At 37.1% G+C, this 16,353-nt stretch overlaps 1 protein-coding gene across 1 annotated transcript in view; it reads left to right on the forward strand.

The window, feature by feature from the left end:
* The window catches only part of HMCN1 (hemicentin 1), a 414,327-nt gene that overhangs the window by 308,231 nt on the left and 89,743 nt on the right, over positions 1 to 16,353 (forward strand). The window contains exons 56-64 of the mRNA XM_063104004.1: positions 3,759 to 3,946; positions 5,687 to 5,783; positions 11,313 to 11,474; positions 12,183 to 12,296; positions 12,414 to 12,616; positions 12,906 to 12,987; positions 13,097 to 13,228; positions 13,576 to 13,725; positions 15,686 to 15,845. Coding sequence (XP_062960074.1) covers positions 3,759 to 3,946; positions 5,687 to 5,783; positions 11,313 to 11,474; positions 12,183 to 12,296; positions 12,414 to 12,616; positions 12,906 to 12,987; positions 13,097 to 13,228; positions 13,576 to 13,725; positions 15,686 to 15,845 — 1,288 coding nt within the window. The remainder of the gene's footprint in view (positions 1 to 3,758; positions 3,947 to 5,686; positions 5,784 to 11,312; positions 11,475 to 12,182; positions 12,297 to 12,413; positions 12,617 to 12,905; positions 12,988 to 13,096; positions 13,229 to 13,575; positions 13,726 to 15,685; positions 15,846 to 16,353) is intronic.

The raw sequence follows: 16,353 nt of genomic DNA on the forward strand, positions 1-16,353 counted from the left end.
CATTGCAGCCCACATTAGCTCTAGGTTTACATTCTCCTAGTCTCACATCCAAATTAAAGTTTTTCTCTCCTAATATTTACAATTGGAGTCCTAGGATTGAGTGTCCATGGCTTTATTTGGCCACCTATGAATCACATACCCATCCTTCGGCCAATTACAGAGACCCAGAGGTTGCAGTGTCCTAATTGATAAGGCATAGTTCATATGCCCATCTTGAGTCAGAGTCATCTCCATATGAATGCGTGGACAGTAGAAGAAGTATTGATCCTCCAAAGGAGAAGACAGGTGATGTCACTAGAAGAAGGAGCAAATAGATGCTCCCACTGGAAGAGGTTGAGCTAGAGGAGGAGCAGTGGGGTTGTATAGGAAGAGTCAGTGTGAAAGATGTTGTTGAAGAAGTGATTAAGTGATGTGAATTAATAGGCACTCATTTCAAAGTATGCAACACTGAGATTTTTATCCGGGGTGATTAAGAAAATGGTAACAAGGTTAATAGAAGACCTAGAGAAACAACATGATTTGGGGACGAAGTCAATTTTATTTTGGTCATGGGATGCTGAGGTAAAGTGTTGAATGGGCAGTTGGAAATAAGGAGCTACACCACAGGACAAAAGACTGAACTAAAAATATAGACGAGAGTTATCCACAAGCAGGTTATATTTAAAGACATGAGATTTCCAACAAAAAGCGTTATACTGTTGTGAGAGAAGGTCAAAAGAAGATCATTGGGGGATGCTCTACAATTAGGAGGAAGGATAGAAAAACAAAGAGGAATAACCTGAGGAGTTAAAATGAAAACCAGTAAACTACCATGTCCCAGAATCCAGGGCACAGAAAAGGTTATCAAGAAGTAGGTTTTAGTATTGAATGCTAAAGCAAGTTTAAGGAAATAAAAACTGAGAAAAGGTCAGACGTCTTTGAAACTAGGAAGTCATTGGTAAAATTCAAAAGAGCAATTTAGAAAGGATGGCTTGGTGCAAAGCCATAGAACAAAAGGATAAATATTGAGCAAGTGATCAAAATAAAGGAAAGAAATACAGAGTGCTCTTAAGCATTTTGCAGAAGAAAGAAGAGGTGGGGTAGAGTTTGAGGAAAAGCAACTTGTTGGAAAAAACCAGATTTGGAAGATTTAGGCTTGCCTGTAGATCCGGGGAAATGATGTAACAGAAAGATACAAATTAAAGCTTCAGCTGTGTGTTTGGACGGGGGAGAGTGCAGGGTTTGATTGAGCAAGGTCCTAGAACATATGAAAAATGCAGCCAAGGCATTGAGAGAAGTTAATTGGCCTTTATGGATAAAGAGAGAAATTTTGGAACGGCAAGGAGGGGAATAAGGAATGTATATCAAATGTATTTAGTCCTCCCCATTAAGTGTAAATGTAAGAGAAACAGTGTCAGGAATGGGATTGGGGTCTGTGGAAAACAAAAATGTTAGCGATCACCACTGTAAGAGATGTGATAGATAGTGTGAAGTTCGAACTATTTGGCTTAGTTTTTGCTTTCTGCAACCACACTCAGTAACCTGGAGGCAGAGGTAGAAAAAAATAGATGATGCAGCCCACCTGGGGGTGGGAGGGTGCCACACAGTACCCTGGAGGGTGAGAGAGCATAGGATGTACAGTGAGACAGAGCATCACTGAAATGACCACTGCGAGGTCTGGGCTGGGCAAGAGAACGAAGGAGCCTGGAAGGAGGCTGATGGAAGGGGGAGAAATGGAAAGCCTAGGGTCTCCAGTGCAAACAGAGAGCAGTTGACCAAGGAAGCCCTAAAAGAGGTGGGAAGAGGGATAACACGAAGGTTCCAGATTCATTTATTTGACAAACATCTTGATTGCTCACTATGTGCCAGGCATTGTGCTAGGCACTGGGGATACAGCCTGTGAATACAGTAGACAACAGTCTTTCTTCAGGGAGCATATAAACTTGCAGGGAGACAAGTTGTCCATGTTGAATGGTTCAAGATGTGACTGGCTATGGGGGAGCCAAGGTGGAGTAGAGCCAGTTAATCATGATGGGATGAGTCATCAACATAGACTTTAAAGTCCACAAGATAGTTATAAGGAAGAAGGAGGAGAATACAATCAAAAAATCAGTGCTAACATTGTCAAGAACAGTGGAGGAGTATTCTGGACCACCTGTCCTCATTTGACCTAATGTTGGAAAGATTTTAGGCTAGTGGAAGGAGCTGTTAGTATAGTTCAGGAAGGACTGGGATTTGAAAAAATTGGAATGGAACTACGGGATTGGGTGGTCACGGGTAGACGATCATGCCTTGGAGAGCATGTTGGAGATGAATTTAGAGTTGGAAGTTGGGAACAAAGCAAAAAAGATGAACTGGCCCTAAAATTCGGAACTAAATTAGAACTGTTTCACAATGTCTGCCACTCACCTCTTAGGTGCTTGGAGGGTGGAGCTGTCACTGAGAACAGTTCTGAGTGGCATAACCCAGCTGGTGGGGTGCGGCACCCAGAGGAGTGATCTGAGCAAAGGGTTGTTGCGGAGGTCTCTGTGGGTCGGTTCCTAGACCTGTAGTGTACCTCCTACACCTCCGCAAGGTTGAGCTCTTGATTAGTTTTCATGGTGTGGGATAGTGATAGCCTCATTTCATCTGAAACTCGTTTATTACTTACCAATCTGCAGTTCAAGTTATATATTTTCTGTTGTCTAAAGTATAGTAAAAATCATGCAACTTTTAAATGTGAAAGTATGCATTCAAAATAACATTGAAATTCTATTATGTGCTTTGTGGTATTGATGGTTTTCTTTATAGGGTTTAAGTTTAGTTGTCAGAGATCCAAAGAGCACAAGACTGCATCTACATTAAACATTCAGTCATTACTGATTGCTAAAGATATGGCATATTTTAAGAGAGTGCAACACAAAATAATCAAGCTTTCCAAACAAAAAAATGATTGTTTAATGCGTAAATGAATTTCTACATTTACAAAAACAGCCAGCACATACATTTCTAGTTTATTTACCATTTTCATGTTTTGAAATTGTATGAGTAGTATGTGATTTTTTTCATAACTAACATGTACCTAGATTCTGCTGTATGATCTTAAATGAAATGAATATATGTAGGAAAATCTAGAGCAGGACCTCTCAAACTTTAGCATGCATAAGGACCACCTGGAGAGCTTGTTAAAACACAGATTTCTTGGCCCCTCTTTAGAGATGCCTGTTGAGGAGGTCAGGTTGGGGCCCAGGAATTTTCATTTCTAACCAAGCTCCCAGGTGTTGGTGATGTCCATGCCAATAATGCTGAGCTGGGAAACACATTTTGAATAGCTCAGATGATTCCCCTGTAAATAAGACCAAATCTGAACATTTCAAATATACTTTAAAAGATGTGATTTATCTGGCTTGTCTAGATGACCAAATAGTCTTAAATATCCATTTGTACAGATGCCTCTGGTATGTATGCTTGAAAACCCAGAAGATGTAGCAGAAGGGGCTTAGACAGAAGCCAGACAAGATATATTGGGGAAGATTTGGGATTGAGCTGAATGGAAATGGCACTATCGGAGGGGTTAGTCCAGGGTTGGTTAAGAGCAAAAAGAATAAATACAAATTCAAATACTTTTCTCACACCATCCTGATTTATTAATGTAAAGCATTACTTGAAGATCATGATTTCTCCTTCAAGCTCTGCTTTTCTGTTATCATCCCAAACTTTTTTAAGCTGCCAGAAAACTAGAATAATTTAGAAAAGACCTTGTTGCCTGCCATTCTTTCTTTGTTGCAATCATTTATTAGTGCCACCAGTTATCAAGGGAGCAAATAGTGATCTCCCTGAAGAGGTCACCGTGCTGGTGAACAAGAGTTCGTTGATGGAGTGTTTATCGAGCGGCAGCCCAGCACCAAGGAATTCCTGGCAGAAAGACGGACAGCCCTTGCTAGAAGGTGACCATCATAAACTTCTATCCAGTGGAAGAATTCTGCAGGTAAGAGTAAAAATCTAATTTTAAAATAGCTATTTGACTTTGTATATAATAGAAATTGTCTTTTTGACTTTTAAAAATAATTTTTATTAGTTTATAAATATTGCATTTGTAAAACTAACTAACCATCAAAGGTATAGAAAGCAAACTTCTTCTTTCTCTTTCTATTCCCACTACCAGAGATGACCATTGTCAGTAGTGTTGTGTTAATTCTTCCAGAAATAACTTGTCCATATACATGCACATCCCTAAATTTACTATAATAGGTGATTAAAAAAAAAACACATTATAAGTAATTATTATTATAACCTTTTCTGTCACATATTTCCGATGGTAAAATTCTAGGTGGTATAAGGTTTCCTATAGGTTAAAATTTGTCCTGTATTGGTAAAAGGATGATAAGTAATAATGGAAACTACATAAATACCCTGGATTGTCATTAACCAAAGGGCGTGTCTATGTTTTTCTTTTCGAGTGTCCTAAAAGAAAATTAGACACTTGTAAAAACAACCCCGGTTCTTTTCTTAGGATACAGTTTGATAAATTACTTCTTGAACATAGTAAGTAATACTCTATTGGCTCCAGAATCTAAGCATAACTACCAGTGTATCCCACAGCAGATATATCTCATGGAGTTCTTTATGCAAAAAAGCACCAGGTTTACTACCTCTAAATAATCTAGAGTTCTCAAAGTATCTTCTAAACATTATTAATATTTCTACTTGATGATCACGCAACCTCTACCAAAATACTGAAATAGTTTTGTGTCCAGGGCCAAAAGATAGATGGGTAGAAACTTCTGCATAATAAAATAAAGAAACCATAACTGCTATGTTAGCTAACAATTGCTGTATAAAACGCACCACCCCAAAACTTAAAGACTTGGAACAATGAGCATTTTCTGTATTTAGCTCACAAGTCTGCTGGTGTGCTGGGTGGTTCTTCTGGGCTCAGCTGGGCCCACTCAAGTGTCTGCACTGAGCCGTAGACTGGAGTCGCTCTGTCGGTTTTGGCTGGGCTCTCACACATATCCTGTGCCTCAGTTGCAGTAATTGTGCTGATTCTGCCCCACATGATCTCTCACTCTCCAGCAGGCCAGTCTTGACTTCCTCACGTGGTAGGGGCAGGGTTCCAAAACAGTGAGCGAAAGTGCACAAGCCTAGGTTTCGAAATGACACACTGTCACTTCTGTCACATTCTCCTGCCACAGCCATTCACAATACCCACAAAAATTTCACGTCTCTACCCCACCTCTTGATAGGAGGAGCTTCAGTCACACTGCCAGAGGCAAAGATAGGAAGGGGGAGAATAATTGGGGACATTTTGGCAGTCAGTGTACCACAAGTATGTGTAAAATTGCCTTGTCTGATTGGAAATCTTTGTCAATATTTATTTGATTGAACTAATAAAAGCCAGCATCAGCACTAGTATGTAGAAAGTTTTCTTTTTTCTCAAGTTCATCTGGTATTAATGAGAAATAATATGTACTGTTTATTTTAAAAAACAATGACAAATTGGACAAGTTGCTTTATTCAAATTTCAGTTGGAGGGCCGAGCCCGTGGCGCACTTGGTAGAGTGCTGCGCTGGGAGCGCAGCGGCGCTCCCGCCGCGGGTTCGGATCCTATATAGGACTGACCGGTGCACTCACTGGCTGAGTGCCGGTCACGAAAAAAAAAAAAAAAAAAACGACAAAAAAAAAAAAAAAAAAAATTTCAGTTGGAATTTCTTCATTTTTCCTTCAGATTCTGAATACTCAAATAACGGATATCGGCAGGTACATGTGTGTTGCTGAGAATACAGCAGGAAGTGCCAAAAAATACTTTAACCTCAATGTTCATGGTAAGAGCTCAGTTGCAAAAACATCTGTTAGGGTGAGCTTGAAAGGGCGGGGAAATCGTGTTTTACGTTAGGTAGGCTTATTTTGTTTTTTTTTAACTTGAACATTGTGTGGAGCCTGCACTCATTCAGTCTCCTCTCTTCTTTCTTCCCACTATAGCTAGTAAGATTTATAAAATACAAATCTTCCAGAAAACTCATTTTTATATTATTTCAGTCCCTCGAGAAAATAGTTACTCCTACATATTTGAAAGTAAAATCAAAATTAAAAATAGCAAAGATTACCAATTTATATGAAGTTAGAATCAAATATATGTCTACTATTCATAAAAATGCATACACTAGTCCCGATCGGAACCCAATTCTGCCCTCAAGTGCAGAACTCATGTTGAGCTGTACCCTCTAGTACCTAGAAAAAAAAAGTCATTTTGTAGAATTAGCTGATTGCTTAAAAACCACCACCACACTTAATTTATGTATCCAACTTTGAGTTCTCAATACATGCTAGACAGTCTGTAAATACTTTTTTTTTCTTTTTGCTAAAAGCAGTTGGATGTCTACCACAAAAAGAGTAGTTTTATTCCATGAGATGCAGCTGCTTCCAGAATATTAACTTGATAACGGTGAACAATAATTATAAAGATTTCCTTTACATGGGTAATACAAAAGTAAAATTCTAGCTCATTTTGGAAGTAGCTGAAATTAGAAATTTCATGAAAAATTTCTTCCCTCAGAAGCCTTTATGTAGCATGATGCATATTCTTTTTTGATGTGATATGTGGGGAGTATCCCTACCTAGCAGTGTCTGGTGTTTACGTAACAGATATTTGAAATACTTTTATCTCTGTTTCCCAGTACTTAGCACAGTGAGTAACACATTGTAGGTACTTAATCAATATCTTTGAGGTTTTTGAATGGATAAATTTGACCGGGACAGAAATATATGCGTTACGAATTCCCAGGAAGAATGAATTAAGCAAACACGATCATTGTGAAAGCATACATTCTAATCTGTAAAGTACAGCAAAATAATGCTGGGAAATAAAGATATTGATTGTTTTTCCTGATTCCTCAAAGCAGAATTGATTTTTCCTCCTCTATGTGATCAAAAGCATCTTGTAAATACCCCAGTTGTAGCAGTTACATATGTTGCTTGGTGTTTTTCTTATATATCTGTATTTCCACCTCTGTCTCATAACTTTACTATAAATGTTCTAGGCAAATGGCCATATCTTACTCATCTTAGTCTCCCTAAACCTAAATCGTGTGTATAGTTGTAGTTGCTAAATTAATGTTTGTTTCTCCCTTATTGTATTTTCTTCGTATTTGTTGCCTTCTCTTAATGTACAGTAGAAACATCTGAAGTGGGAGAATAACTTGCAAGGAAGTAGTCACTACTGTCTTATCATTAAGGACTGAAGTTCAGAAGTGTGTTTCTTTTTTCACCAGTTAATGGTATCTTGAACTTCTGACTGCAATCAGGAACCCATAACTTAAATATTGGAAAATTCATTTGGGGGGAAATAATTTAAATTATTTTCACTTAGAACCATACCACATGTTATCTCCCACGTCACCTGTGCTTGCTTCCTTTGTACTCTCACCTTCAGTCTGTCTTCCGCTCAGTTTTTTGCTGTCTTCACCTCACTTCACAGCCAGCTTAATTTTCACGGAGCAGCATTTCAATTCCTTCTCTTAGCTCTTGTCTTCCCATCACTCTTGTTCAGTAAAAGCTCAAATCTGCATATCACAACAACATATTGTTTATGCCAGTGTTTTATGTAGATTATTTCACTTAATCATCTCAACAACCCAAGGTGCTTGTTAGCATTTTATGCCTCTCTTACAGATGAAATAACTGAGGCTCAGTGAAATTAAGTAACATGCCCAAAGTTACATAGCTTGTAAATGCAGAACCAGGATTTTAACTCAGGCAGTCTGATTCCAGAAGTTTTATACTTAGCTGCTTTTCTCTATTGCCTCCCACTAAACTCCACATTTGCACCAAACCTGCACTTACGTAGCTAGCCACCGCTGGAGGAAATCTTGGAGTCAGGAATATCGCTGTCATTATAAATTCACAGTACCAGCTTCAACTGGGCCCCTCAAACTGCCTGGGATTCCTCTTCTGGTTTCTACTCCAAAGTGACTCTCACTGTCACCCCCTCCTGAAATGACAGGTGGCCTCTGTCTTAGTCTGCTAGGGCTGCTGTAACAAAATACCATGGACTATATAACTTAAACACCCGAAATTTATTTTCTCATTGTGGAGGCTGGAAAGTCCAAGATCAAGGTACCAGCAGGGCTCTCTTCCTGGCTTGCATACAGTTGCTTTGTCCTCGCATGACCTCACACAGCCTTTCTTCTGGGCACACTCACAGGGAGAGAGCAAATTCTCTCTGGTCTCTCTTCTTAAAGGACACTAACTCTAAGGAGCCAGTGCCCCACCCTTCAGATTTCATTTGACCTTAACTACGGTCTTAAAGGCCCATCTCCAAATACAGCCACACTGGGGGTTAGGGTTTTAACATATGGGTTTGGGAGGACACAAACATTTAGTCCTTAACGGCTCCCTCTCCCTTTTTTTTTTAGTAAATGCCTTCACCTCCTGTTTTGCAGAGAAGAGAAGGCATATCCCAGAAGCCACCTCAAATCCCTACCATCAAATTGAGAGTACTAACTGTGTCCGTTCCTGCTGTTTCTTCCTTTCTCCTGTTACAACAGCAGAGAGATGCATTCCTCTACCTTCCAAAGGCCAAAGACTAACCTGACCTCTCCCCATGACCTCTTCAAAAACTCACCATCTCCTCACCTTCTCTTGAGTATTGAAATTATCACTCTTTACTGGCTTCTTCCCAGTTGCACTGAAATTGACTTGTCTCTTCTTTAAAAAAAAAAAAAAAGTCTACCTTCGATGTAACATTTCTCTCCAGCTTCCTCCCTAGCTTGCTCCCTCATTTCAAAGCAAGCTTCTCTAATAGCTGCACATATTACACATCTCCATTTCTCACTCCCACTGCTGCATTCCGCATTCCACCTCCACAGCTCTGCAGAGCATGCTCACTGACTTCATGAGATGATGTTCTTATTAATAAGCCCAACAGGTAATTTCCAGGCTTCATCTTTCTTACTTCTGAGCTTTTGACAACCTTTTTCAAAAATTCTCTTTGTTTGGCTTCTGTGCCACCACCACCCTTACCTATGTCTTGCCTTTGCAATCTCTCATTCCCAGTTGCCTTGCCAGTTGCTCTTCCTCTACCCAACTATTAACCTTTAGTTCTCAAAGCTCTAGACTTTGTTCTCTTCCCACTCTTTTCCTAGGTGATCTCGTGCATTCTTAAATTCCATTTACTGTCTATGTGCAAATAGTTTCCAAATTTTTATCTTCAGCAAAGGCCCCCTCAAGAACTCCAGATCCTTCTATCCAAATATCTACTTCTTATTGACACAAATGTTTAGTAGGTATTCTAAAACAATGTGTATAAACTGAACCAAACAAAAAATGTGTTCTTCCTTCAAAGATCTCTGTCTCAGTAAAGGGTACCGCCATCTACCCATTGTTCAAGCCAGAAAAATGGATGTCATCCCTAACTCCTCCTCCTCCTTAAATTTCGCCCCAAAGTATTGAGCCCTGATGATTCCAAATATTCTGGGACAAAATATTCTGGTATCCACTCATTCATCTTGATGGTTTTTGAGACCATCGTAGTCACAGCTACCATAGTCTACATATACTATAGCAACAGTCTTCTAAGTGGTCTTTCTAATCAGCTAGATTTCCAATCAGTATCCTCCACTGCAGCCAGATTGATACCTTTTAAATTAATGTATAGTTAAACCACTCTTCTGCTTCCCATTCCTGAGGCTGTATTTCAGCATTCTTAATGTTGCCCTGAAACTCTATAGGATCTTATCCTTGCTTAGTCCTTTAGTTCTCTGCCTCCCCACTCCCACCTTGTTCTTCACACTCTGTCCTGCCAGCCTTCTAGGTGCCATGTTCATTTCTTTATTGGGACCTTTGTATATGCTATGCATTCTTTCTGGAAGACATACCCATTTCCTGTTTTCCATTTAGCTTATTCCTGGTCATATTTCGAGTATTTTTTAAATGTCACTTTCTCCTCCTTATCCCCAAACTAGATTAGTGCCCTGTTGTCACCCTACTCTTCTAATTGACACTCATCACACTTGTGATTTCTAGGCAGTGTAGAACAGTATCTCTTCCAGTAACTAGCTAGGAAACCTTAGGTAAGATGCTAACCTCTTTGTGTTCCAGCTTCCTCATCTATAATATGAGGATAAGAACTGTATCCAACACATTAGATGCATGAGGATTCAATGAGTAGTTTATGTGAGGTGTTTAGAACAGTGCCTGGCACAGAAGAATCACTCAAAAAAATGTTAGCTATTATTTTTAGTTCAATGTCTGTCATTACTGCAAAATTATTAACTGTACTCACATATGGCTATTATCGATTACATTTCTCACATTGCATCACCAGCATCAAGCACAATGTCTGGAATACAAAAGGTGTTTAATAAATGTTTGATGAACGAATAAATGAATAGTAGATTTAATTAATGGACAAAACATAAACAACTATGTGACATTAAAAGGAAAAAAGGCAATTTTGCCTTTCTGATGTTCTGCTTTTGCTTTTGAGGTTGTTTTAATGCCTCAGCCTTAATATAACAAAATGTATATAATAGAGTGTTTTATTAATTGCATTCTTTATGTCTCACTATCTCTATCGGCTGTGCAAGACCCATCTCTACTTTTATTTATTTATCCATTCATTCATTTATTCATTCACTTTTATGCCCTCTCCTCGTTCTTATTTCCTCACCCCTTTCATAGGAAACCTTTGAATGTGTATGATGCTATTCCGTCCATGTGCGTATGTTCTTATGAACATCTATTGTTCCACATGCATGTATTTTGATATGTATAAATGGCATTGCATTACTTACCTCACTGTTACTCCACTTTTTCCTCTGCACTGCTTTTGTCTCTGGATTCTTTTTTGGGTTTGAGCAATAACAATAGTGTTTATTTCTTAAATTTTCTTCTCATCTTGAAAGTCGTTGATCTACATTTTCAAGATAATATGTATAGTTTATTGATAGACAGATACCCTAAAATCAAATTTCAACACTATTATTGCTATAAAAAGAAAATAAAAACTTTAAATAAAGATATAATATTAAAAACAAGATTATTCAAATGTACTTAATCAAAAGCACTGCTAAGTCTTTCTTTGCATATTGACAGAATCATCTTAGAAATTGCTAACTATGTTTTATGAATAGAATTCAGAATAATTCTGTCTTTGAAAACTCTGGTACTCTGAATTGGGAAAAACTGATGGACAGAGCTTGATGGAGGCATTAGGGAGTTCTAGAAGAAAGACATATAATTAACAGTATCAGTGACTCAGTGCTTTAGTAGAGAATAGTAGTTGGACTTATATATTTAGTAAATTGGAATATATGTTGCTAGTAACATCAGATTGCACTTTTAATATATTATAGTTCCTCCAAGTGTCATTGGTCCTAACCCTGAAAATGTCACTGTTGTGATGAACAATTTCATCTCTTTGACCTGTGAGGTCTCTGGTTTTCCACCGCCTGATCTCAGCTGGCTCAAGAATGAACAGCCTGTCAAACCAAACACAAATGCTCTCATTGTACCCGGTAAGAAACTTATTATTCTTCTAAGGTGGGAAAAACTTTCTCATTTTTCTTTACTTTAGTACAAATGGCATTTCAACTTAGTTTCTTTCCAAACTTTTGTCTTATTCTTTTTATTTGTTCACGTGAAATGCCTCTTTTTACCCATTTGAGGCCATTAGGGTAAGATTGTATAGACTTTTATTATTTTAGTGGAATGTACAATAATAGTTCTCTTTCTGCAGATTATGAGATTTAGTAACAGAACGGTTTAGTAATTCCATGGGAGTGGTAGACTGGTAAATAGTACTTTCATTGGATAAACCCACTGGTTGTTTTTAATCAGTTCTAAAGCTCCTTCAGGATGGATGGATGGATAGACAGATAGACAGAAAGACAGTGATCTCTGCACTGGGGGAGATTTAAAACCCAGAAAACACTATAGTATAATTACTCTTTGCTCACTAGACCCTATGTCAAACAGTTCTACTACTTATGTTTGGTTACTAGAGAGAAAAATTCCTTAAGTTTCTTCTTTTATAAGGAATTAGAATCAATAATAAAGGAAGAATCCAAGAAATCCGATTCAAGCATTTCATTTTAAATATGAAATACTTCTATATAAATTTCACTCTAAAGCAAAGGTCTTCTTTTGCCATTTGTCTTTTTGATGAAATAATTATTAGCACAACCTCTATACCACTCTTCAATTTGCATTATATTTGCCCACAGGTGGTCGAACTCTACAGATTATTCGGGCCAAGGTATCTGATGGTGGTGAATACACTTGCATAGCTATCAACCAGGCGGGTGAAAGCAAGAAAAAAGTTTCCCTGACTGTTTATGGTTTGTTTCTATATTCATAACATTCTTTCATTTTAAAACTGGCATTCAATATTTTCTCTCTCAGCATCTTAATGAAAATTTTTAAAAAATCCTTCTGTTCTTGTTTCCTTCCCTCAGTGCCCCCAAGCATTAAAGATCATGGCAGTGAATCGCTTTCGGTAGTTAACATAAGAGAGGGAACTTCAGTGGCACTGGAGTGTGAGTCGAATGCCGTCCCACCACCAGTCATCACTTGGTATAAGAACGGGCAGATGATAACAGCATCTACTCACTTGGAGATTTTAGCTGATGGACAAATGCTGCACATCAAGGAAGCTGAGGTGCATCTTTTATTCTTTTTTGAGTCATGACTCCTTGGTGGGGTTGTGGAAGAGATAATTGGAATTTGCACTTCCCTTTACTACGGTGAAAAATGGTTTTCATTAACAAATAGATTGTCAATGCCATTGACCTTATTTTCATTAAAAAAAAAAAAGCAGGATTGCAGAAGGCAATTAGAACTGGGGCATTTGAGCATAAAGATGACTGATGATTTAATCTACACTTGAACAGTGTGATTGGTCATCTATAACTTAATGGAGCACATACAATAGTATCTTTTTCTTTTAGGTATCTGACACAGGCCAGTATGTTTGTAGAGCTATAAATGTAGCAGGACGGGATGATAAAAATTTCCACCTCAATGTATATGGTGAGCATCTGCCTCTAATACAACTCTTTTTCCCCCAGATATGCAAATGAAAGAAAGTGTACTGAATTAGCTTAATGAGGACACGTGATTTTCTTCTGTCTTTTTACAGTGCCACCCAGTATTGAAGGTCCTGAAAGAGAGGTGGTTGTGGAGACGATCAGCAATCCTGTGACCTTAATATGTGATGCCACGGGGATCCCGCCTCCCACGATAGCATGGTTAAAAAACCACAAGCCTATAGGTAAGGTAGCTGTGCATTTTTTTGTGGTTGTTTTCTTTCATTCTTAATTCACTAGATTTATAAACTGTCATACTTTCAGTATTATGCTCAAAGCTGTATTTAGTTCAAGAAACCCTAATGTACTGATATATAAATTTACAGTATAAACTCATTGTAAAACTACTTTTATAAAGGGATTTTTTTCTCTCTTTTCCTTTTTCAAAAAGACTCTCCTTTAAAGTAAAAGTGTAAAGGGAGAACTTTTAAGAAATACATTTTTACATAAAGTAAGACATTTTATGATGAATTGAAGAGATGTTGAAACTATAAGCTTGTTATATTTTATTTTGCTTTGTTTCCACCTGTAGACAATTCTGACTCGCTTGAAGTTCATATTTTGTCTGGAGGTAGCAAACTCCAGATTGCCCGGTCTCAGCTTTCAGATAGTGGAAACTATACATGCACTGCATCAAATATGGAGGGGAAAGCACAGAAAAACTACATTCTTTCCATTCAGGGTATGTCATATACATTATGATCTATCTTCAATTTCCTTGTTATATTCCATCTATAGCACAAAACATTCTAACGTTTAAAAGAATCATTAGTAATTGGTTCAAAGAATCTTTAGATCAACCCAAATAATGTCAATTTTCTGTTCTGCATTTACCAGTAGACTCTATTTTCATGGAAATAGATATAAATGTGGAAAAAGAGTAGTAGAAATTTGACAATCTCTACTTTTAAAATTTTTACTGAAATTATTACCTTCCTATAGTATATATCCTATTGAATTATACTTATTTATTTAAACTGGCATAATTTATTATGATGCTCAGCTTGTAGGTCTGTTGTTATTTATATAGATAAGTAAGATTTAATCCATGAAGAGATTGCACTGTGGTCTAACCACAGATAGTAGTTTAGGTAAATTTCAAGTAATCATGAATCTTGTATTATTTTGGAATAAGAATAAGGAGCACTAATTCATCTAACAAATATTTAATAAATGCTTACTATATACAAGCATAGTATTGAGCACTGCAGGGAGAACTTGTCTTATGATTTTCTATAAATGTCTGATTATTACTTTTGGCTTAATATTGAAATTGAAATGGAAGTAGTTGAAATTCTTCCCCCCCCCCCAATTATATTATAGTTACTAGGGAAAGAATTTCTCATAAATAATAAATTTAACCATGAATATTATCTACCTGCTGTGGGCCCTGCTAAAGCTAACTCCAGAAAATGAAATTAAAACAAAAAGATAAGTTTATGGATATCAGTGATCTCTCTGTAATGATTAGTGATGCTTTGAGATTTCAGAAAAGTAAAGGGAAAAATAGCTATTCAGAGATTCAGTGTCAGAAATGGCATGTTTAATTATGTTTAATGCATTAATAATAATAGACACCAATCATAGGGTATATGATATGACCGAAAATTTTACCAGACTTTTTCTATACTTTATTATGTCTTAGGACTAAAGATAATGTATACATATAGGGCTTTGTTCAGTGGTTGTCATATATTAGACATTAATTATAGGAGTCTCTTATTATTAACATTCTTATCAACTTGACTCCTTTACTACTCTAAATTATGCTGATTCGCTATAGTTGTTACCATCTTCTGGATGATTAAAATGAGATTTGGAGAGATTATGCAGTGGGTGTGCTGGTAAATGTTTGACAATTGACTCTCCAGACAAAAAGGTTCTGATTTGTAGCCAGTTATTTTCCAGTTTCCTTGGTGTTAAATATTCCCACCATGGCCTGTTTCAAGCTACCGATGTGATGTCACTAAGCATGAAGTAGGGAAGACGTGCAAAATTGGCTCTTGCAAGCTGATGTGAGCTGCCTTTCAGCAATCACATAATTATTTGGAATAGGAATTCAAACATGTTTCTGTCTGATACCATTGTTAATATTTTTATTACCCATTCTTTCTTGATCTAATCATTAAAATAGAAACCAAAGATGGCTAGAAAAAAAGAGAACAGAAACTATTGGATCTTGAAAACTATAATAAGCATATTCATTGTTCAGAATAAATAATATTTAAAATGGATAATGGAGAAAGAAATAACCAATTTAGATACTTTCCTCAGACTCTTATACCAAGATTTTATAAAATCACATTCTCCTGTACTGTACTAATTTTAAATTATTCATTAAGGATTTAGTCTGAGAATGAGTTCATTTGACCAGAAAGGGCTCCCATGAGGTAGATCTGTCACCAGCCCCTATGGGGTCCTAAACGACGATATCAGTTTATAACTACACCAGGAATACTGAAGTGATTCCTTTATCTTCCTCATTTAAAAGTAATTCATGAGGATAACAATAGTTTGATCTTGAACCATAACCTAGGAAGAATGTGAAATAGAAATAGCATGTTGTTCTGCGATTCTATTAAATTCACTACAATTTATATCCTTATACATTGTTAATGAAAGTCTTGATTATTTCTCCAAAGTTCCTCCAAGTGTTGCTGGTGCTGAAATGCCAAGTGAAGTCAGTGTTCTTCTAGGGGAAAACGTTGAGTTGGTCTGCAGTGCAAATGGCGTTCCCACCCCACTTATTCAATGGCTTAGAGATGGAAAGCCCATCACTAGTGATGAAACACAAAGAATCCGGTATGTTTAAAAAGAATCTTTGCATTATACATTGCCAGGTTTTCTACAATGCTTTATGCTTCAAATTTCACATGAATAATAATACCAAATTTCATCTCATTGTAACTATTATTATATTCACAGAGAAATAAGGTAAATTTTTGGATAACTGAACACAGAAATTATCCTTAGAACACTCTAATGTTTGTGTGTGTGTGTGTGTGTGTGTGTGTGTGTGTGTGTGTGTGTGTGTTCCTTATCCGTCAACTCTGTGTTATTTCTCCTCAGACACTTATCCCTAAAAATGTTAATTATTGTTGATTTTATTCCTCTAATCTCAGAATGTTTAGACCAAAGTCCACATCATAAAATAATTAGTTCTTCTTTCCTACTAATGTCCAACCAATTTCATCCCACAGAAGATTCATTAATAATCCTAAATGTGATTTAGGGCTTGAAACCATTAAACTGCATACATGCCATAGTGCTTGGCTCATCTCGAGCATCATAACCCAGTTTATTCCTTATA

Source organism: Cynocephalus volans, chromosome 8 (assembly GCF_027409185.1).
Source record: "Cynocephalus volans isolate mCynVol1 chromosome 8, mCynVol1.pri, whole genome shotgun sequence".
Classification (NCBI taxonomy): domain Eukaryota; kingdom Metazoa; phylum Chordata; class Mammalia; order Dermoptera; family Cynocephalidae; genus Cynocephalus; species Cynocephalus volans.